General features: G+C 36.7%; 1 protein-coding gene across 6 annotated transcripts in view; it reads right to left on the reverse strand.

Moving 5' to 3' along the window:
• Positions 1-22,710, reverse strand: part of LOC138698122 (transducin-like enhancer protein 4) — an 814,654-nt gene that overhangs the window by 145,947 nt on the left and 645,997 nt on the right. For all 6 annotated transcript variants that reach the window (XR_011331700.1, XM_069823853.1, XM_069823855.1 and 3 more), the window contains one exon: positions 13,458-13,483. Coding sequence is in view for 5 of the 6 variants with exons in the window: in XM_069823853.1 (XP_069679954.1) it covers positions 13,458-13,483 (26 nt within the window). In the remaining variant the exon portion in view is untranslated. The remainder of the gene's footprint in view (positions 1-13,457; positions 13,484-22,710) is intronic.

A 22,710-nucleotide genomic window follows, 5' to 3' on the forward strand; every position in this document is an offset into this window, starting at 1 on the left:
GGTATATTCAGATCGAGTCCCATTTGTAGGCGATTTGATTACCTTCTTTTAACACTTCATCAGTGATTTTTTCTTCATCCTCGCGATGGTGCCTAACCATTTCCACAATGCGTCCAATGTGTTATGAGGCTTCGATATCCAAGGTCTTGGATTGGAGAGCATTCACTACTGTTTCTAACACTGCAGAGTACTTCGCAATGAAAATGACAGCCATGATGAACGACGATTTCAAGCCGCTGAATGAAACTGAAAGACTTTTTTTCTTGTGGCAGCATTTCCTTCAACGGAAATGGTTCCAACATCTGAATTATTTGTACAAAATATTCCTTAAACACTATGATGCACTTGTGTTTTTCAGATCATCTGGTCTCACATAGGCATAAGATGTTTGGTATCAATTTTCTTCTCAAAACCGACTCGCGAAAAAACGTAATAATCTCCTTTATTGTTCCTACAATATTACGGATTTCAGGTATTCTGTTCAAATAATTTACGACCAGATTTAATTTGTGTGAAGAGCAATGAAAGAACAATCCGTTTTGATACTTTTCCTGCAGTACTGCTTGGACCCCACCTTCTCTGCCAAATATCGAAGAACAGCCATCAAAACCAAAGTCCACGCATTTCTCGGGTTTCAGTTCTTCGCTTGTGACAAAATCGTAAATGGCTTTCGCAATGAGTTTTTTCGTCAATCGCTTCCAGTTCAACAATGCCAACAAATTCCTATTTATTTCATCGGCCTATTTGGTCGAAATAACGTAACCTTGTGAATAACTGCTCCTTTACCGAAATATTGGCGGTTTCATCTGCTAGTAAGCTATACGCGCACGCTTCTTTCACTTTATTGACAATGCTCTCTTTTATAGTAGTACTACGTAAAAAATTATTTCATTCTGAACCTTAACTGATTACTATGTGGCATATTTCTTCCCATGTTCAAGAAGTTTTTTCAATGACTAGTTTCCCGCATCTATTCGTAACCGGAATAAATCTTTTAGCACTCCCTCGCCATGATGCTTTTCCCGAAGCGGTAAATCGTACATACCAGAAAATGTCACACAAGAAATTAGATATTACTTTTATATTTTCTTCTATGATTTTCTTAAAAAATTGGTCAATTTGGATGTCTACTAACACGTCGTCGTGTAGGAATAATCTTGCAGCTTCAAGTGTTTATATATCCTTTACAAAAGCCATGCATATCTTTATATTTCGTGGAGGGTCTTGTTATTACACAGTCCAGATTTCCTCTGACTGCACTTTGACTTGATGGAAATAAGATACAGTACTTGCAAAATGCTCCCTTTAGGCGCCTGCAGTATGCAGCAATGGAGAATGTCTCCAACCATTGATTGAATTTCCTCTTTAAGAGGGTAGCATTTTCAGAAAAATTGTAGGTCTTAGGTGAAATCCAACAATCTTCCAGTAACTGTTTCTATTTCTCAGCCGAAATCATAGATGACCGTCCAACGTATGAAACACCAGCTTCGATGTCCGGCCCCTTTTCTTGATTCGTGGAACAGCTGGGTCTGAGTCCTACATCATCCGATTGCCTCTTGTGTAGTCTTAGTTGGCACGTTGGTGATATCCTGTTAGTCGCTACCACTCCCACTTCCAACTGGCTTTTCCTTTTTCAAATCAACTGCAAACAATATATTGCAAAAGTTAAAACAAACATATTGCAACGACCAGTACATTCCGTGAGGACATAAAAAAACATTCCTGACTAGTTTCATTAACCACGATAACTTGTTAACTTAGATCCTTAAATTTTATTATATTATACATATAAGGTAAAAAAGGTACGTACCAAAGGATCTCCTAATACCCATGTTTCATGTTCTCAGTGTCGATCTCATGAAACTGAACTAAAACTCCGAGACTGAGGCGCTGTTGCAGCACACAGCGGCGTCACGACGTAGTAATTTTTATGGCACTTGAAACTTTAAACACATAACACTGAGTTGAGAACACTGGCTCGTTATATAATTCACAATGACTGACTGGTGTCTGAAGTGCGTCTATTCAATACCCTAGTGCTGTACACAAAATCTGGAAGGACGTGGAAGTCGGTAGAACAGCTGACGCCTGACAGCGCACGCGCAGATCGTTGCCAACTTCTCGACCAATCAGGAAACGAGACTGGGACTACATCACGTTTCTAGAAGGGTTCCATATACTTCGTTTGTGGACCGTCTTTACAGAGTATTCCGGAATTTAATCGTATATTCCAACGTTCTTTATTCCCTTAAATAAAAGAAACAGATTTATACTGCAGTTATAAACGTTTTTCTTTTCTAAGTCCTTAATTTTTGTTTTCCCTTTTATATTTTTTCATTATTAATTTGTCTATTGGGGCGGCTGCCTTCCTGATGAAGCCCTTGATTCGACAGATATTGGAGGAAAAAATGGAAGTATAAGGGCATAGTAGGCCTACATCAGTTTTTCAGAGATTTCAGAAAGGCGTATGACTCGGTTAAGAGAGAAGTTCTATTTAATAATGTTATTGAATTTGGTATTCCCAAGACACTAGTTCGGTTAATTAAAATGTGTCTCAGTGTAACATACAGCAGAGTCCGAATATAGGCCAATTTCTGTGTGACGCTTTTCTAATTCACTGAGGGCTAAAGCAAGGAAATACATTATCACCTTTACTTTTTAACTTTGCTCTAGAATATGCCAGTAGGCAATTCCAGGAAAACAGCTAGGATCTGGAATTAAACGAGTTACATCAGCTGCTTGTTTATACGGATGACGGGGATATGTTATAAAAAAATTCACAAACGATTAGGGAAAACACGAAAATTTTAAATGAAGCAAGTAAGGAGATAGGTTTGGAAGTAAACCCCGAAAAAGAAAGTATATGATGATGTCTCATGACCAGAACATAATACGAAATGGAAATATAAAAATTGGAAATTTATTCTTTGAAGAGGTGGAAAAATTCAAATAACTTGGAGAAATAGTAACAAATATAAATGACACTCGAGAGTAAATTAAACGCAGAATAAATATGGGAGATGCCTGCTATTATTTGGTTGAGAAGGTTTCGTCATATAATCTGCTTTCAAAAAAATTGAAAATTAGAATTTAGAAAATGGTTAAATTACAGGTTGTTCTGTATGGTTGTGAAACTTGGACTCTCAGTTTGAGAGAGAAACCGAGATTAAGGGCATTTTAGAATAAGGTGCTTAGGAAAATATCTGGGGCTAAGATGGAGGAGAGTGGAGAAAGTTACACAACGCAGAACTGCACGCTTTGTATTCTTCCCCTAACACAATTAGGAACATTAAATCCAGATATTTGAGATGGACAGGACATGTGCACGTTTGGATGACTCCAGAAATAAGTATAGTGTGTTAGGCAAGAGACCTGTGAGAAAAAGACTTTTGAGGAGGCCTAGACGGAAATGGGAGGATAATATTAAAATGGATTTGAGGGAGATGGGATACGATGGTAGAAACTGGATTAAACTTGCTCAGGATAGGAACCGATGGGGGAGTTATGTGAGGGCGGCAATCAACCTCCGGGTTCTCTAAAAGCCATTTGTAAGTGATAATAGCTAATAATAATAATAATAATAATAATAATAATAATAATAATAATAATAATAATAATAATAATAATAATAACAACCAATGGTTCATACCATTTCTGCTAACAATCAGTGACTAAACTATGTTTTCAGTTTATTCGGTCTTAATTAAAGTGGTTATGCTCTCTTATCCATTGTTTCTTCAAACCCCTTTCTGCCTAGTAAGCTTCTAAGAGTAATTTGATATTCCTGCCAAACGATTTACTGTAATGGATAAGCAAGAGGAGATTTATTTAGACACTACTAAAACAAATTATAAGTAGGCCTATAAAACGCATGATTTATTTTACATTACCTGAAAGAGAAGCCAAAATTCGAAAATTTACTGAGAGACTTCTCATTGTCATATATTCGTCTCTAATAGAAAGAACGTATCTACGTTAATAATTTGGTATTTACTGCTGCAAAAGATGGAAATAGCTCAAAAATATCTTGTCCGGCTTTCAATCCTTTGATTAACATGCGCACAGTAACTTTTTTTTTTTTTTTTTTTTTTGAGGTTTTAAACTAGCGACAAGACGGGGACGAGAAGTTCCTGTTTGTGTAGAAGACCACCAAGCTATTATAATGTCCTTCTCAGTTTCCACGTCTTTTCCCTTCATTCATTTCGAAGGATTATTTCCCCATAAATCTTTGTCGGAGGAGTTGATTAAAGTTAAGCTGCTGCTGCTGCCCCTCTCCTCTCTTACTGCCCCTCCCACCCTCCCCCCCCCAACCTGCACTGCTTGCAAAGCACGGCTCAACATGCTCATTTAATTTTTGTGCTTAAGAAAAGAACTTCTCTAAACTTATATCTGGCTGACTGCTCGGGAGACGAAAGACAAGGAATATAAGCCAAGCATTAAAAGAATTTAAGAAGAGTCTGACGTCAAACTGAAAGCCGGAAAGGGGAAGGAGAGAAAATTACAGAGTTTTCAAAATGAAGAGAAATTTTCTGGTACTAGAAGTGAAATTTTCTCCTAAATGTTGACATTCAAGACCTCACCAGGCAACGACTAATAATTACTACTTCCTTATTTAGTAAAATATTACCAATACTAATGCTATTTAAAAGTACTGTGAGTACGCATTAAATTATGCTATCAACTACTTGTAAAGCCGCGTATCCACGAAGCGAGGAGCCTCGAGGCTGACTCAGATTCTTGATTTGCTCATTAGATAACAGTAGAGATGGAAGAAAAAATCACTAGCAGCGATTTTTCACCGGTGATTAAAAAATCACTTTCACTCCAGTGAGTGAACTGTTCGTTAAGCAGTAAAACAGTGATCAAGCGGTGATTTACTAATTGCACCAGAAGCAACTGTAACGAATCACTATTTCCTCAGTGATTTCAACATTCAGCTCAGAGCCTTCTTTAGTTACAAGCCGGGGCATGGGTAGGTTTGGCAACGCAGAGTGGAGGCGGGAGATTTTAGAGTGATATTGTGTTTGCTCATTGCTTTCGTTATACGTAACGCGTATTTTTTCAATATTACTTCATGCACAAAGGTAAGATCAAGATTCAGAGTAGTAATGTAAATTATTGCGGATTCGAAAATAGTGTTTTATTGCAATCAATTAGCTATACTTCAGAATACGGCGTAAGTAGGCTACTTACATACAAAGGCTGCCACTTAAAATAATTACAAAAAAAAAACATGTTTTTATTGATAGTACGAAGGTAAATAAATAAATAAGATATTCCTTGCACAGAAAATAATAAAATCAATAATGCAATAAAGACGTAAGTTCCTACGCAGTATAGGTATTTGCAAAGAAACTCAGCTGAGCGACTTTATTGATACACAGCAGGCGAGATCCTACAACTCTCCCTTGAACAACATTTCTGCCGGACTACAAACCACAAGTAAGACTATAAAAATGCAGTTTATAAAATATTTAATGTCTACAAGAATGGTCAATCACTTTCTGTCATTATTAATAACAGTAAAAATTGTCAAAGATTGCACCCATATTATTTTCATTTACTGTCTTGTTTTTATCGCCAGCCACTTATAATTAAAAAAATAAATAAATAAAAACATACTTATTTTTTTTATTGATGGTACAAGGGAAAATAAATAAATACTTAAAGAAATGTTACTTGTACCAAAAATAAATAAAATAATGACGTACTTTCGCAATACCCTATTCCAGTCAATTAACCATTATGTGGCTAGTAAATTGACAATGTTTTGCCGCTTAATGTTGTTTCACCTCTGACATGAAAGGTGCAGCACATCATATGCACTTTAATTTCATGTGATGTCGTGCTTTTCTATAAATATTTCAGATGTCCAGGAAGCCAGTTTTAGTTTGAACCTGGCCAGTCACCATAACAATACTGTTATCCTAAATTATTTGTTATAAACTTTTAAAAATATAATTTTAAATAAATATAACTACAGAAAACAAGCTAAGAATGTGAATTATGCAAATAGGCCTAAAATAAAATGCAAACAGAAGAAACTATTGACATTCCTATTATAATAAAAGTATGAGGATGTAAATACAGTTAAGCCAAGTAAAACAATCTATGAAAAAATGAAAACACAACCCTTCAACATAATACGTAACAAAACTGCAACATTTATGGGATCACAAACAGCTGTTTACAATGACTTTGAAAACCAACGGCGTAACTTTATTGATATAGCTGGCGAGACTAGAATTCTGATACACACAAACCACAAATATGAATACAAAAATGTGGTTATACAATATTTAATAATTAATAGAATAGTCAATTACTTTGTCATCCATAATCATAAAAATTCCCAAAGACTGCAACCATTTTATTTTCATTTATTGTCTTCTTTTTTTTATCACCAACACGCATTTAGTTTATAATACATCAACAATTAACGTTTGGTACGACCGTAAACCTAATTCCATCGACACACACATATTGTAACATTAATTTACATTGAAAATCGGCATTAGCACAAACACGTGTACTGTATGGTCAGCCTCCGGGTGACAGTTAAATACAGTGTTGCCGACGTATGGCCCCGGCTTGTAACTAAAGAAGGCTCTGATTCAGCTCAATATCTTACATTGCAGTCCTCTGCCACCTGTTGAGTAATTTTTGAACTGCTTGACATTACATGGATTTTTGTTCTTTGTAAGCTTGTATGATTTGTGATGAAAGAAAATACTGTACTGCAATAATAATTTCAGTGCTGAGTTGAACAACTTAGTGATGTGGCATAACTTTCTTTAGTAGATTTTTAAGAACTAGGTTACTTTCAACATAAAAATAGTTGTCGAGTTGGTATAGCGCTAGCCTTCTATGCCCAAGGTTGCGGGTTCGATCCCGGGCCAGGTCGATGGCATATAAGTGTGCTTAAATGCGACAGGCTCATGTCAGTAGATTTACTGGCATGTAAAAGAACTCCTGCAGGACAAAATTCCAGCCCATCCGGCGACGCTGATATAACCTCTGCAGTTGCGAGCGTCGTTAAATGAAACATAACATAAAAATAGTTCTATAGTTAGGTATATATTCTAATGCACTGTTATAGCCCTTCTGCCCCCTACTTGTTTCAAATATAACACTCTAGAGGTCCATGACGCAATTCTAGAGAAATGACCATTTCTCTATTAATTCGTCCTGCACCTCTCTCATGTTTTCTTGGTAATTAGCGGGGCTTTAAAAATGTTATGGTGGCTCACCAGTGAGGCAAAAATTTCACTAGTCAGCTTGGTGAAATTACAGAAGCACAATTAAAAAATTTGTTTTTTTTTTCATTCAAGAAAAAATTAATCAGCCCTAGTAACAAGAAAATGGTCACCGGCATAGCTCAGGCAGTAGCGCGTTTACTTGCTGGTCCGGAGTTGCGCTCGGGTGTGAGTTCGATTCCCGCTTGGGCTGATTCCCATATTTTTCAACCGTAAGGCGAATGTCAGGTAACCTATGGCAAATCCTCGAACTCATCTCGCCAAATGCCATCTCATCACCAATTCCATCGACACTAAATAACCAAGTAGTTGATACGGCGTGGTTAAATAACCAAAAGAAGGGGGGCCACAACACAACAGTGTATTAGAATATACTGACAAGCATACAACGATTTATATTTTGAAAGTGTTTGTACCTGCAAACTGAAGTCACTTGTTTATCATTATATATAGACCTATATCACGGAAGCCAGTTAAGCTAAAGAACATTTTGCCTTTGTAGATTTCTGGAGAATTACCACTAATATTTACCGTATATTGTAGTAGTTTAACCACACTATAACTGTGGAATGTGTGAATAAAAAGAAGGGAGAGGCTAGAACTATGCAGGCCTACGAATAACACTTTGTTCAACCACACTTATCAGTTTATCATCTTTATTATACATGCAGCCAAATGAAAATTATATAATGCCGGTATTTAAGTTAATTTTTTTATTAAATTATTTTACGATGCTGTGTCAACATCTGAGATTATTTAGCGTCTGAATGAGATGAAGGTGATAATGCCGGTGAAATGAGTCCGGGGTCCAGTACCGAAAGTTATCCAGCATTTGGTCGTATTGGATTGAGGGAAAACCCCGGAAAAAACCTCAACCAGGTAACTTGCCCCGACCGGGATTCGAACCCGGGCCACCTGGTTTCGCAGCCAGACGCGTTGACCGTTACTCCACAGGTGTGGACTTTAAGTTAAATATCCTTATTTTTAAAATCCGCAAATAATCTCAACTATGTGTCCGATTTCATCATAATATATTTCTTCTGCGTTAGTTCTGTTTTTTCTCTGCACTATCAATGCACCCATAATATCGTATTCCTTTCATTATTTTAACAGTAATGCATTTACGATCATATTCACATTCACCAATAATTCAAAACAGTTGATTGCTCGCACTTAGTAGTGAGAAATCACTTCCAATCGCCCCCACTCACTAGATCACTGCTCTACTAGTGATCAGCTGATCCGGTCTCTCGTCGTCATCACTGGCAACTGGAAATCACCTCTAATCACTGGATCACTGGTTAAAATCACCGTGATCGAAAATGAGCTGTCACTGCTTCACCGGTGAGTGAAAAATCACGTTTTACCCCATCTCTAGATAACAGGTCTCGCAATACTGCGCGGCGGCCTCGCAAGGGTGAGAACTGCCTCAATTGCCGTGCACTAAGCTTAACTGGTGATTCACGCTGCTTCGCGTTCTCGTCTCGCTACCAAAAGAACAAAACCGCGAGGCAAACAACATGCGAGGCTGCCTCGCTTCGTGGATACGAGGCTTGGAAGGATAAATAGGTTCAGAGAATCCAAAGTCTTCGTGCATATCTGTCTATTGGCTTTAATACGTCCCTGGACAATAACGATGTCGAATTATTTTTATCCTTTCCACAAGTTCTAACGACTCGATGTTAGCTCTTTCCGAACCTTCGTAACAATCCTGAACTGACCTCTATTTTCCTGACTAAACACCAGAGATCGCTGCAGTCTCACAGACATGTAGAGATAGCCGAAGCACAAAGCTCGACGAGGAAATTGCAACAGGTACAGTATGCAACTTTTTAAGCCGTCGTCTTTGATCATGTACAACAGGACTCCTCTATGCTCCTTTCACATCTAAGGGTACGTACACGTTGGAGCGACAATAAACGAAGCAGCGATGCTATATCAGGGAGAATTGAAGTATGCATTGTCATTGAGGTGTGCATATTGGAGTAACGATAAAAGCGAAGATACACGATAAAAGCGACGAAAAAGAAAAGTACCATTTTCTTCGCTCTTGTCGTTTATATGATCTCTGATTAAGATAATATTAATCTGTATAATTACCGGTGGTTATCAATATATCCGAATATTAATCGATTTATTATTATTTCGGCATATTAAATTAATTACTATAGATACTGGCAAATTGATCAGTTGTGTATTTATTCGTCCTATGTTATGTGATCACAAGAACCAATCACAACACAACGAATTTATACTATCTTTGGAATGAGAAACGGGTTTAATTTTGTACGTATTTAAGTTATATTAACCTTGAACTTAGCAGCTGATATTTCCTATAGTCTTCTTTCATTAAGTGGATGCATAGAATATCTTCTACTGATAAATCAAAATGTTCGCTTCCCGCGTCCTCGTTGCTCCAATATGAACACTTGATTCTTTGATAATACCAAAGCGTCGCTAGGTCATTTCTTTTATCGTTGCTCCAACATGTACGTACCCTTAGACAATGAACCACGAACTTCAATTCCTTATAGAAGAAAGTCAGTCATCCTAAGAATGTCGTCCTCCAATATCCGATCTCATTCGAAGAGACACCGAGGAAGATTTTATAGCCCCACTTTTACCATAGCTTCATAATTTATAGGTCGAAATATACACACCAATGAAGCGATCGAAAATTTTCACACGTGTCCAAAACTTTTATAATTATGAAAGATACTCTTTAAGGTAAACTTAATTTGATTCTATAGGCATACATCATTGGTTATAAGTTTAATTTTATGTTATTTTTCATAATGGTACGTTATAATACTGTATTTGAAAACTTAATAATAATTCGGATAACATACAATTCTGTTCGACTGAACTATTTACTGAATCGCTAAAGATATAGCCTACAAATGTAAATGTATTGACTGTTAATCAACTAACGATGCCTTTTTCAGTTTGGACACAGTGCAAACGTAACTTTCAGTGCAGACTGAGTAGTAGACTGTTCATCTAAGTAATCTCATTTTTTTTTTTCTTTTAAGTCCTAACTTCTAACAAATGGCAGAAGTCGTTCGGACACCTGAAGACATTGATTTATCTCCTTTTCCTCTCACCGTTCTTTGCAACAGAACTGCTCGAATCTCTCCCTCACATCACCCTTTCAATTTTTTTTTATCATTGACTGTCTAACGCAATCTCAACCCCCGGCGCAGGGAAGCAGTAACATTTTCTGCTAACCGGCTTTTAGTTCTATCAACCGAGGGAATAAATGCAAGTCACAGTCTCAAATCGCTCCCGGGGCAGTCATCAGATATTTATCAAAATGAAGAGCGAAAGAGGCTCTGGCAGACGACTGAACTGAAAGCCTTCATTCAACATTAAAGTATTCAAATGAAGAAATAACTGCAGACTGATTAACTGGTTCTTAAATTTAAATTTAAGTTACCTCCTAATTTTAAATATTATTCTGCAGCTGAGAATGAAATAAAATTTTTGTCGACTAGAGATTAGACCTACCACGAGGAGAGGAGAGGGGAGGGGAGGGGAGGAGATGGGGAGGGGAAGGGACGGGATGGGAGGGGAGGAGAGGAGAGGGGGTGGGGAGAGGAAAGAGAAGAGAAGAGAAGAGAAGAGAAGAGAAGAGAAGAGAAGAGAAGAGAAGAGAAGAGAAGAGAAGAGAAATGGGAAAATAGAAAGGAAAGGAAAGGATAAATGGAAAGGAAAGGAAAGGAAAGCGAAAATGAAAAATGGAAGACATGGAAAAATAGAAAGGAAAAGAAAGGGAAGGGAAAATGCAAAGGGAAGTGAAGGGAAAGAAAAGACAATGAAAAAGAAAAACAAATAAAAGCGAATAAAAAAGATTGCGTGGATTGTTTAAGAGGTTGATAGTACGATTTTACGGGTTTGGATGTTTGTAGGTTATACATGATATGTATGAAATAAATTAAAGATCACATTATGCATGTTGTATTATTAAATGTCATTTTATTAGCATGTTTTATGCTAAGTTGCTAGTTGCATCGGCGCGCTCCCGCTAAGGAGCAAGATGCATGTAGAGTGTTACAGATATGGTAACTGACATTTTTCCCGAATACGTGCCTACTTGAACTTTACACGTTAAAAGAAAAGGACAAAAGGTAAGTATTCATCATAATCATAATGCAACAGACCCCGCGGTAACGTCTCGCAGTATTTATCTTCAAGTTTTCTGGGAATAAAACCAAGCTGTTATGCTTGCTGTGCAAGGATCTTTCTGCTTACGACATGTCGTTTTCAACCTTTATTTTTAATATAGGAACTTATAATAAGTTATGAATTTATTCATAGATTATCGCTCTCGGCTTTACTCTGCCTCCAAAAGAATGATACCAGAGATATTTCCTTGGGTTAAATGAAGCAACCACGTAAACTGACATCTCTACTGCCATTTTTCTGTAAAGATCAAGACTAAATTTCTTCGGTATCTCGTAACCTTCTATCGTATATAATCAGGATTGGGCGAGTAAGTTACCTGTACGCATTTTACGTGTAATTTACATGTAAAATACGTAATGTAGAAAACTGTCTTATAGACGAAATAATAAACTAACATTTATTGATTTTGATAATCTTAACATCAATTACTTGATTCCTTTTAAATCCTGATAAGAAAAATGTCTATTGCAGCAGAAAAAATTATATATTTGTGATTTTATACTGTAGTTTTTACATAGATTATAACACTTGTTCAGACTTTAATTCATTCTAATATTTATAAAAATAGCAATGCTTTGCTTACTTTCAGTTTGTTAGAAAACCCCCATAACATCGTGGCCTAACTAATTATGAATAAACCTAACATTTAGCAACTAATATCACTTGTTAAATACATTTTGACAATTAAAATAAAATTAATTAAACTAAACAGTTTTTATTGATTTCCTGAAAGTTTTGTTTTTGTCACTTGTGGGGTTTTAAAAATAAGCTATTCTAGTGATGAAGGTCTTTTTATAATAGAACACTTTAAGGTAAACATTATTATTTAAACATAATAACTCATTAAATGTAATAATTTTCCAAATTTTATGTGGTTAATGACTAATCATCAACGAGTTGGGAAGCATGGCTGAATAGACTTTTTTATGTCAAAACATTAATAAACTTTTTTTTTTTTTTCAATCTTCGCTTCCACTGGCATTACTATCTTTGTTAGTCGTAGGTCATGTGTACAGTTCTGTGTAGAAACCTTTCAATTCATCCGATATGAATTGCAAAATCTTTTTAAAGTCTCCATTTTTTAACATTAATTAGTAGCCTCGAGTTATATGCCAGGTTTGTCGGCAGTTCAAAGGATAAATTTTCATCACAAACTGAACAAAATGAGGTTAAAAATAAAAAAGTTGTTGGAAGTCTTTTTTTTACGTATTTTACATTTTATTACGTTAATTACGCATTATTTACGCGTATTTTACTGTAATGTAAATAGCTTTTTTACGCGTAAAGTCTCAAATCTGTATATAATACTGTAAATCTAAGTAGTATATTCTGTTCTTAGCTTAATATAGCCTACAGTAATAAAATAAAACACAGTGCAGTTCACAAGTATACATACCTAAGTATGCGTAAATTATGTTCCTAAACATTGTAAGAAGCTAGTAGTCAGTGGCTAGTAATATTAACATTTCGAAATGGAATGAGAATGCAGAAATGCAATATAATGACAATTGGGAACAAGTAAAATTTTACCAAACTGAAATGTGAGTGGAGACAGTCGTTTCGGTAGTTTTTTATGTAAAACTCTCAACCTGACATTGTGTATATTAGCGTCTGTGAAGTTAAGTATGAATAATTAATAGTCTGCTATCCTAATATGTCTCTTGTCCTAAATATCAAGGAGAAAATTAAATTAATTCAATGTAAGACGGTTTCACTTCTATTTTATTTTTCTGAACACAAATCGCTTATGTAAAGCATATTATACATATTATCTACAATATTCTTAAGAAATCATTAAGCAAATTAAAAAAAAAAAAGAACATGACGAGAATTCGTTCATTATGTGCCTGAATACATAGTTTTGTAAGATTCTTATGACTGTACACTTTAACAGCTAGTGAATATCAAGAGTCTGCCAACACAATCACAGTAACAAAATATCACAGATAAACAACATCGACATGCCAGCATGAATACAAGTCATTTCTTTGATACAGAATTGTGTTGTGCACTTACGTGTCTCTCTTCAGCAGAATTTAGGCCTGATGTACACCACAACCACGACGAACATCAAGACAATGGCCACGCAAACGGGACGATGATATGAAAAAAAAAGAAACACAAGAAAACAATGTATTCAAATGTTCAGTTCGTATGCTGCAACTTAGTGGCGTGGAAAGAGGACGGGAGGAAAAGACGAGCTAAAAATGATGGGTGCACAAACGGAGCATAAGAAAATAGGGTAAGGGGTGGCGGAAGAGGGATCAAAAAGATGGAGGAAGAGAAGATAAAAGCAGAACCTCTGTCTGCTTGTTTATGAACTCAGACAAGTTACGTTCAGAAAATCTTATAAGGGAGAAAATAAACAACGAGGCAGAAAGAATGTTTTTTTTTCTTTCCTTTTTCAAAAACTAGTTCTCATAAAATTAGTTGAATACAACCACTCCATGAGGGCGAACGAAGACCTAGGACTTTCTTCTAAGGCATTCAGACAAACGATTTTGCTATGTTATGTAGTTGCTTCATTCTGAGTGGAAAACGAGAAGTTCTCTTGATAACCGCCAGACCTTAAAGATTTTCAAAACTGTGTTCAACTAACAAACCGACGTAAATCCCAGTGATAGCCAATCAAATTTTAAATCGCATAATGTTTATTATGGATTTTCATCTTTATCTTCTAATCATAACGTATACAAACTGGTTTGGTATAAAACTTACTGACCCATTGTTCTTTCTAAGCGTTTTGTTTACGAATACCTGTATTTCAAGTTTTCTTCGTTCAGTCTATTTTCATTCACCCTATGAAAATATTCTTTTCACTTTCTTATACTACATATGTTCATGCTTTCTACAGAAGTCCCAGCGATAAGTACCGGTTTAGTGTTCGGCCGCTGGGCGGCACGGTGCTTGAGCGACCGCCGGCAACCGGGCTCTTAAACTCACGGTGCTTCGCAGAATTAAAACTTACATGTATACTTACTAACCATAATATGTTAGTATCTAGCATTAATTATTATTATTATTATTATTATTATTATTATTATTATTATTATATTCATTACAATATTTTGTACTCACCCTCATGACAGTAGCTGCTGGAAATGTTGACCATTTTGCGCTATACATAGTTCACATCGCCATAAACCATCGTTTACATTCATGAGCTGCACTGCACTGATTTGTCTAATTGCGTCACGAATGTTATCTTTCAGTTCAATTTTGCAATGGAGCTCATAATGTGAACGATGGTTTTTTACGGCGATGTTAACTCTGTATAGGGCAAAATGGTCAATACTTCCAGCAGGTACTGTGATGAGGGTGAGTACAAAATTCTGTAATTAATATATTATATAATAATTAATGTTAAATACAACATATTATGGTTAGCAAGTATGCATTAAAGTTTTAATTCGGTTAAGCGCCGTGATTTTAAGGGCCCGATTGCCGACGGTCGCTCAAGCACCGTGACGCCCAGCGGCCGACGAATAAACCGGTACTTATCACTGGAACGCAGCAGTAACAAAAAATACTACATAAACATTGTTTCATTTTTTATCTCAACTTCTCAAAACTTACTAGTCTTGACTTTTCTTCGCTCTATTTTCGAATAATTCAAGAACAGCTTCCATTTATTTATTCCTTATATTTATCGCTGGTCCTTTCCGTTTATTGTCACCTTCTTTATATGCCATCACAACCGACGTATTAAGAATGTGATGTCTATTCCATATATCTGTTAGCCAGTAATAAACTTAATCTAATCAGGATATTTTTCTTCTTTTTCAAGGTGCTAGTATTTAATATTCCGACTTAACAACGCAATTTATTTTCCTTTTCTCGTAGTAAGGCGGTCGGATAGCTCAGTTGGTAGAACAGCTGGCTATGGACTAGAAGGTCTAGGTTTCGATCCCGGGTGGTGACGGAAGTTTCTCTTGCCAAACTTCCAGAACGGCTCCCAGGTTCACTCAGGCTCCTACCAAATTGAGTACTGGGTCCAGGGGTAAAAGGCGGTCAGAGCGTAATGCCAACCACGCCTCATTCAAGTGCCGAGGTCAAGAAAGCAAGGAGAGTCTACCTCTATGATCCCCATGTGAAGGAGCTACCTTTACCTATACCTTCCTCGTAGTAAATGAGTCCTTTGGAGTATATTTTTCCTTTCATATTAAAATCATTCATATTCCTCACTCTGACATGATGACTAGGATTCGCGTTACGGAGAAGAAATTTTCACATGAAATTTCGCCAATGTATGGAACCGGTGCCCATCCATCATTGTGATTAATTTAGCTACGGTAAGTAACGAAATTTAGTTACGAAAATCAGCTATAACGGCTGGGATTCATCCAGCTAACCACACAATAACTCCTTTCTGGTTGCTCTCTGCTGAGGCATGTGAACGTAGGTCAGCAGCCAGTTGGTCGTCTTGGCCCTTCATGAGCTGTCGCGCAACGGATTATTAGATATTCCATTGCAACACTTTTTTTTCTGATGTAAAAAATCGCAGAACTTCATTGAAAATTACGGAGTCCGATTGATATGACCTTCTGCGTCATCCTATTCGTGTTGAGGGTGAGCAATTTTAAGAGGCAAATCTTCTTTCTGAATTACAGTCACGGCATACGTCATGGATTTAAGTAACAGTGCTTAAATAAAATTAGCAGCTAGTAGTATTTCGCCCCCACCAAGTTCACTTCGTTGTTGTAGAGGTCTTTATAGGTAAATGTCTGAATTGAGAATGAGAATTTCCTCCCTACAGGACGCCTCGTGTTGTGGCAGAGGCCTATGACGGACAAAGCGGTGAACAAAATATGAGACACAAGTAGACCTTAAAAAGTGCAGCTTTTAATGAACAAACATTAGATTTTACATATAATATTATTACAACTGAATGGTTTCAATAATTCAGTTTAAAAATGAATTATGTTCATGTCTATAAAGTAGTAGGCCTAATTTCAAAATAACAGTACGATTCTTCTCACAGTGATACTGATTACTAGGGGGCGGATGTTGATGAAAAGTCATCATCTTATTTTTCACATTAGGACGATGTCTATTAATATAGAAATCTTTTCTATGTCAATATCAACGTAAAAAATAATTTCTTATATTGCATTTTTTGCATTTTTTATGTTTTTGAACTAACAGGTCATTTTTATATTTTTTTCGTCATTTTTGTTCATTTTTAATACTTTGAACTGAGATTTGCAGGGCAGTCATTGAAACAAGGTGACTACTTTTTAAGAAGTTGTGGTGCGAGTGCGGTGAATAATATTTAAATGTCATTTTCTTTTAATTTAATGTCATATTTCCATTAGTTTAAGGGCATTTTAATGATCATTTTAACTACATTTTTAGGTCATCAACATCCGCCCCCTACTGATTACAGAGGGGTTGTTATACATCCCATATTTGCTGTGATCGTACGGGATCATAGCAATCTATTACAGAGCCTGTTCAATTTCCCCTATGCAGTTCGACGACTTCTTTGAATGCTCACTTAACAGATCCACGACTTCCTACACAAATATCCCTGACCAATCAATTCCCAGCGTCCTCGACAGCTCAGTGACTGCTACTCCAGAGTATTCATAGATGTGACAACTCTCCCTCCATGTGGAGGTTAAGGGAAGTAGTCACTTTTCTAAAAGAGGGTTGCGATTGGTTATTAACTGGCGAAGACAAGATTTTGTCTCGGCAAAGAGAGGCATTTATTTATTACAACCAATTAGGAGGTAAAGTCCATATTTTCATACATAATTAATTTTACTATTATTATTATTATTATTATTATTATTATTATTATTATGAATCCGAAAATGTCATCGACATTAGATAACCGATGTATAATAATAAAAATTATTATCATTATCATTAATTGAGGAACCCCCGAAAAACTCAAAGACATATTTACCGTCAGACGCTTCATAACCAATAAATACATAGCCATTTCCTCAGTTGTTTGGTTTCTTATCGTTATTTCTAGAGATTCACCGTTTCTTATTCAGATAATAGAGACGAAGTGCTGCGAAGGTATAACCTTGGCTGCATGTTGTTGTAAACGGGCTCCTTTAAGTGGACGAGATCTTTCACACCACGTGACTACTCGTCGTCGTCGTCCTCCTCCTCCTCCCAACATTTCTACCTCGCCTTTCTCTATCCTCTCCTTCTTTGATTATTCCTGAAGACGCAGAGCGGCAAGCAACCCCCTGGGAATGTAAGATGAGGGCTGAAGTTGCTGTAGGAGAGGGTGGAGTGGTTTGGAGGGAGGAAATGAAGCTCCTTACAGCCTCCTCGTATCGTTGTCATGACAACCACACTGGAGGAGATCTTGGTTGGCATCTTCCGCCTTCCTTCTATTCCACCTCCCTCCGTCCGTCCCCCATCAGTTTGCTGAGAATATCTTCACAGTAAGAGACAACAACGTACAGTTCTGATCACGTAAACTGGACCAAGTGTCAGAAAGTTCAGTTTCAACACAAGTCGTTTAATTTTTTGAAACACGAATAAATACATACGGTATGTAAGAGATACATGTGGCTAAATGGCAGCGTTTCTAGAGACAAGGGTCATGGTTCGACTCCAGACATTTATCTTCCTCCCTCATGGACTGGTTGCAACTCCTGTTCTGTAAATGTTCCGAAATTCTTAAATGATGACCAGACAGTCCCGCTTCTTGTGAATGTCGTAAGATTACATTCACCATAATAATGGAAACGTAACAGACTAAAGGGCTAAAATATGGAAGGTGGGTGAAATAATAATAATAATAATAATAATAATAATAATAATAATAATAATAATAATAATAATAAAGCGTGATTCTTAGATCTCATCACTCAAATTCCCTCTTTCGAATAGAAATCTGTATAACTCACATCAAAGTCTTGCCTCGTATTTGTTTTTATAGCAGATCTTACATTTCAGCTAATCAACTGATATAATCCCTTTTAAGTATATTTTATCTTATGCGAACACTTTTAAGATACATCAATGCGACGCCTCTATTACTTCCTCTATAAGTAAGCATCATAGATTTGAACTTTTTGTGAATTAATAATATTTAGTTTCCTTCTAGCAATCATGTCTGTAATAATAGAAGTATGCCTGGAAACAGGTTTCGCTTAGTACGGCGGCGTTTTAAAAATAACATGGGCCTAGCAATCATTCAACGGGTCAGCATTCGGCAATAAAATCTCGCGATTGCAATACAGTTATAATTTATTGGCTTGCCTTATAATAAGGTACTGGAAAGGTCGACTGTTGGAAGCACACTTTTTGTACGATATAAGTGATATATGTTATTGTAAATGGAGATTCGCTATTATAATGTGTATAGTATTGCCCTGAACTATGCAGCTGCATGCAATGTTCTAAACTTGACGTCCCTCCAGCCTGTGTTATCTGTTCTGTTCATACTGTATTACGAAATAAAGAACCTTCCCACGATCGATCGGTCCAGGGGAAATGTACACACTATTTTTCTCGGCAGTCGCGTTTGATAAGTAACAGTAAATGGAAGGCGCAAGCTGAGCGAAACCTGTTTCTTGGGAACGTCTTGTACTGTCACAGTTCTAGGCATTGACACTCAATGCAAGAGAAATATAAGTTTTCAAAATATCTGCAATATTTCTGTTAAATTACTCATAACTGAATAAAAAGGATCAGTAAAGTTTCAATTTATATCTAAACAATTCTTTTAGAAGCACCGTTATCTGAACGATTAGAAATTCAATTGAAGGGCTTTTTTAAACAGAACCATAGTACAAGAAATGCAAATTTGAGATATTAAGTATGTTGTGAGCGCACTGTAGCGGCCATCTACTGAATTAGTTGTGAGTGGGAAAAAAACACCATAGTCCTATGTTATAGGAGTGGAAATTTTCAGTGGTTTTCATAAAACAACCATAGTCCAAAGACTTTTTTTGTGAACACAGCCATTGTCCTGGACGATGGTAGTATTTACAAATATCCCATTCATATCACCTTGAAATATTTATCCATACAATTTAAAACTGCAGTAGACTGGCGGTACTGTTTCTTATGTACGCAGCAAAAGCCATCTCAGAGAAAAATACTTTATAGAACGTTAATTGTTGCATTAGTTATGAAATCATCTTTAGGTACAGAAGTAACCCTATGAAAGATATGTAAGCAACAAAAGGAGAAGAAACAAGATATAATAAAGAAAAAGAAGACTACGGGAGAGGCACACTACAGCTACAACAGAGTACTTTTTCTTAAAACAACCATTGTCCCCAGTTACCTACATTTACACATGTATTTCTATGAGATAGTGTCAGTTATAAATGTATTTCAGTTTTCCAAAGTTTCTACAACACCTTAAGAAATGGCACGATGAATTTCATATTTGAAGTATCAACAACACCCATGCCAAGTAGTTTTATTTCTCCTGAAAATTTATATCTTTGGACTACGGTTGTTTTTCCAAAAAAAAAAAAAAAAAAAAAAAAACAAAAAAACAAACAAACAAACAAACAAAACAAAACAAAAAACAAACAAAAAAAAAACCTTCAATTGCCTACGCTGAAGCTCCAACTGAAATTCCAAAGAGATTTCTCGGAATACCCTCATTTTCACTACTACAATATTATTACAACAGCGCATTTGAAATGTGGATATGGAGAAAAACGGAACGTGTGAAGTAGACAGAATAAGAAATTAAGTTGTGTTGGAAAGAGTGTGTGAAGGAAGAATGATGCTGAAACTGATCAGGAAGAGAAAAAGGAATTGGTCAGGTCACTGGCCGAGAAGAAACTGCCTACTGTAGGATGCATTGGAAAGAATGGTGAACGGGAGAAGAAGATATAGATGATAGACGACATTAAGATATGTTGATCATATGCGGAGACTAAGAAGAATGCAGAAAATTGGAAAGATTGGATAATGCTGGGTTTGCAGTGAAAGACCTGTCCGTGGGCAGAACACGTATGTATGTATTTATTACAACATTAATAACGAAGCGAACTACCTTCCCCATGCGAATAATATCATCACCGACGTAGTTTAGTGGTAACGAGCGGGACTCGTGATTCGAAGCTTGGGTTCGAATTCCACTGAGATTGATACTTATCTTGCCAAAATATTATTTCGCTGTCATAACCGCAGTTGTAGTGTCGTTCAAATAACCAATTTTGAATAAAAAAAAAAAAAAAAAAAAAAAAAGTGAGAACAATCCCTCAAGATCCGCAGAGCAAGTGACCACAAGAAAACCTAGAATTGACTCCTACACCTGAATTTTCAGAAATGGCGTCACATGTGCACCAAAATATATTTCATACACACAATCAGACGTTTGTATGGATGTAATATAGATAATTATAATTATAATTAGGAGATTTATACGTTACATTCTTACCATTTTCTGAATTATTAAATGCATACAGCACACAGCGGGAGGCGGGGCTATTTCAGAGTTATCAGAGGTCTGTGGTTAATCATATAGGAACATGGTATTAAAGCAGGTAGTTTGCTGATGACAGACAGTTCTTCGGCTAACGTTAACCTATGACCAGGTGCGGCGTGCTCACACAGTGCACAAACACAGCCTGTTTCACGTCAACATTGCTGCTTCGACGTATAGCAACTCAGCCATTCGATAGCAGGTAAACATTTACGTCGCTCTAATGTAATCAATATCTCCTAAATATGACTTCTGTGAGATGTTAAGGTGAGAAATGGATGAAAACGAGATATTTCGGAGTAAATTTGTTCACGTGTAACAGATGTTCAAAATTTGGAACACTACCAATTAAATCTACTGTTTAGAGAATGATTTCAATTTTATTGAAATCTAGTAGCCTAATGTAGTTTCCCGTTTATTCATGGACAGTCTATTATAATGACAACACAGGATCTTTGTACGGCCGGATAATTATACTGTGTAACCCAACATTGCATATTATTACATTATTATTGTTGTTACTGTTTTTCCTTCTAATTCTCGGTAAGTTTAAGTTGTCGGCTGTCTACCAAAGCTTCACTCAAGATAGCATGCAGTTTCCTAAAGAACATAACTAGAGACTGTAAGAGTAATTGTCTTCTGCAACACTTTCCCAATGTATGCCAATTCCAAATCAGACGACGCCCTATAATTTCCAAACGTTCATACTTTTGTCACTCTTGTGGCATGTGACTAATACACACAAATATAATTTTGAATAACCCTCTGTTCAAATTAACTGCAATATTCTTGTATTTTAATTCTTTACAGCTTCTGTTTTAGGAGTGAACGTAAAAAAAAAAACTAGGCAGTCAGTCTGAATGACAATAATGACAATACTTTAACATGATTATTCAGATTCTCAACTAATAATAAATACAGTGTTATACTTTTTATATTCCCACGCTAGCATGTGCGCAACTGCGTTGTGTACTGCCGCATGCGCTTTACCTCCGTAAGCGTGGAAAGATAAAATGTACGCACTATACTAAACAACGGGACTACAAACTCATATGTTAGCATGCCGCACAGTTGATTTTAGAGGACATGGAACAAGGAGGAGGTAAGGGATACACACAGTCTCTAAATAGAAGAAGTTTACTTTCCACCTGAGAATTCTAGCCTGACTGGCCGGAAATGCTGTCACTTGAGTCACAGTGGAGATAACCTGAAGGTGTCTTCATCACTAACCTACACATATGTACTGAATGTCCCCATTCACAAAAAAACTTTTAGACTTTCAACACTGGTGCCATGGGAAGAACAAAAGAATTTGACTTCTTAAGGGAAGTTATGCAAGTCTTCTGCACTTGTCTTTCCAAACGGAATATTCTCGATGGAACGATCTTGTACTGTGAGCACAGCTGTGCATTTGTTGGGCTATTCTGCACTTACAAAAGTCTTTTACTTCTTTGTTTTCTCGCTGCTATTCACCCCGATGGTAATGCAAGCACAAAACAAGGGAGCCATCTTGGAGCTGGCAGCATGTTCACGTCAGAGAGTTATGTCCTCAACCATGTTCGTGCCTCTCCATTTCCGACCCATGCAAGGTGTTCGTTTTGATGTGCTTGCTATCAACGTGACCTTTGTCGCAGCTTCTCAAATGTAGTGGTGCCGTCCCCCTTGTTAAGTCACATAGTCTCTGTCCTATTCTCGCTCGCTGAACAACTTCGGAATTCTCCGAGTTTCCTCAATGTCCTTTCATCTCACCCTTCTCCAAGCTCGCCCAACTTCCACCACTGAACATATTTCAAGCCCTTGTGAGTCGGCTCGCTTGACGGCTTCTTTTGCGTGTTGCAATCTCTACTA

This window comes from Periplaneta americana, chromosome 4 (assembly GCF_040183065.1).
Source record: "Periplaneta americana isolate PAMFEO1 chromosome 4, P.americana_PAMFEO1_priV1, whole genome shotgun sequence".
NCBI classification, from domain to species: Eukaryota; Metazoa; Arthropoda; class Insecta; order Blattodea; family Blattidae; genus Periplaneta; species Periplaneta americana.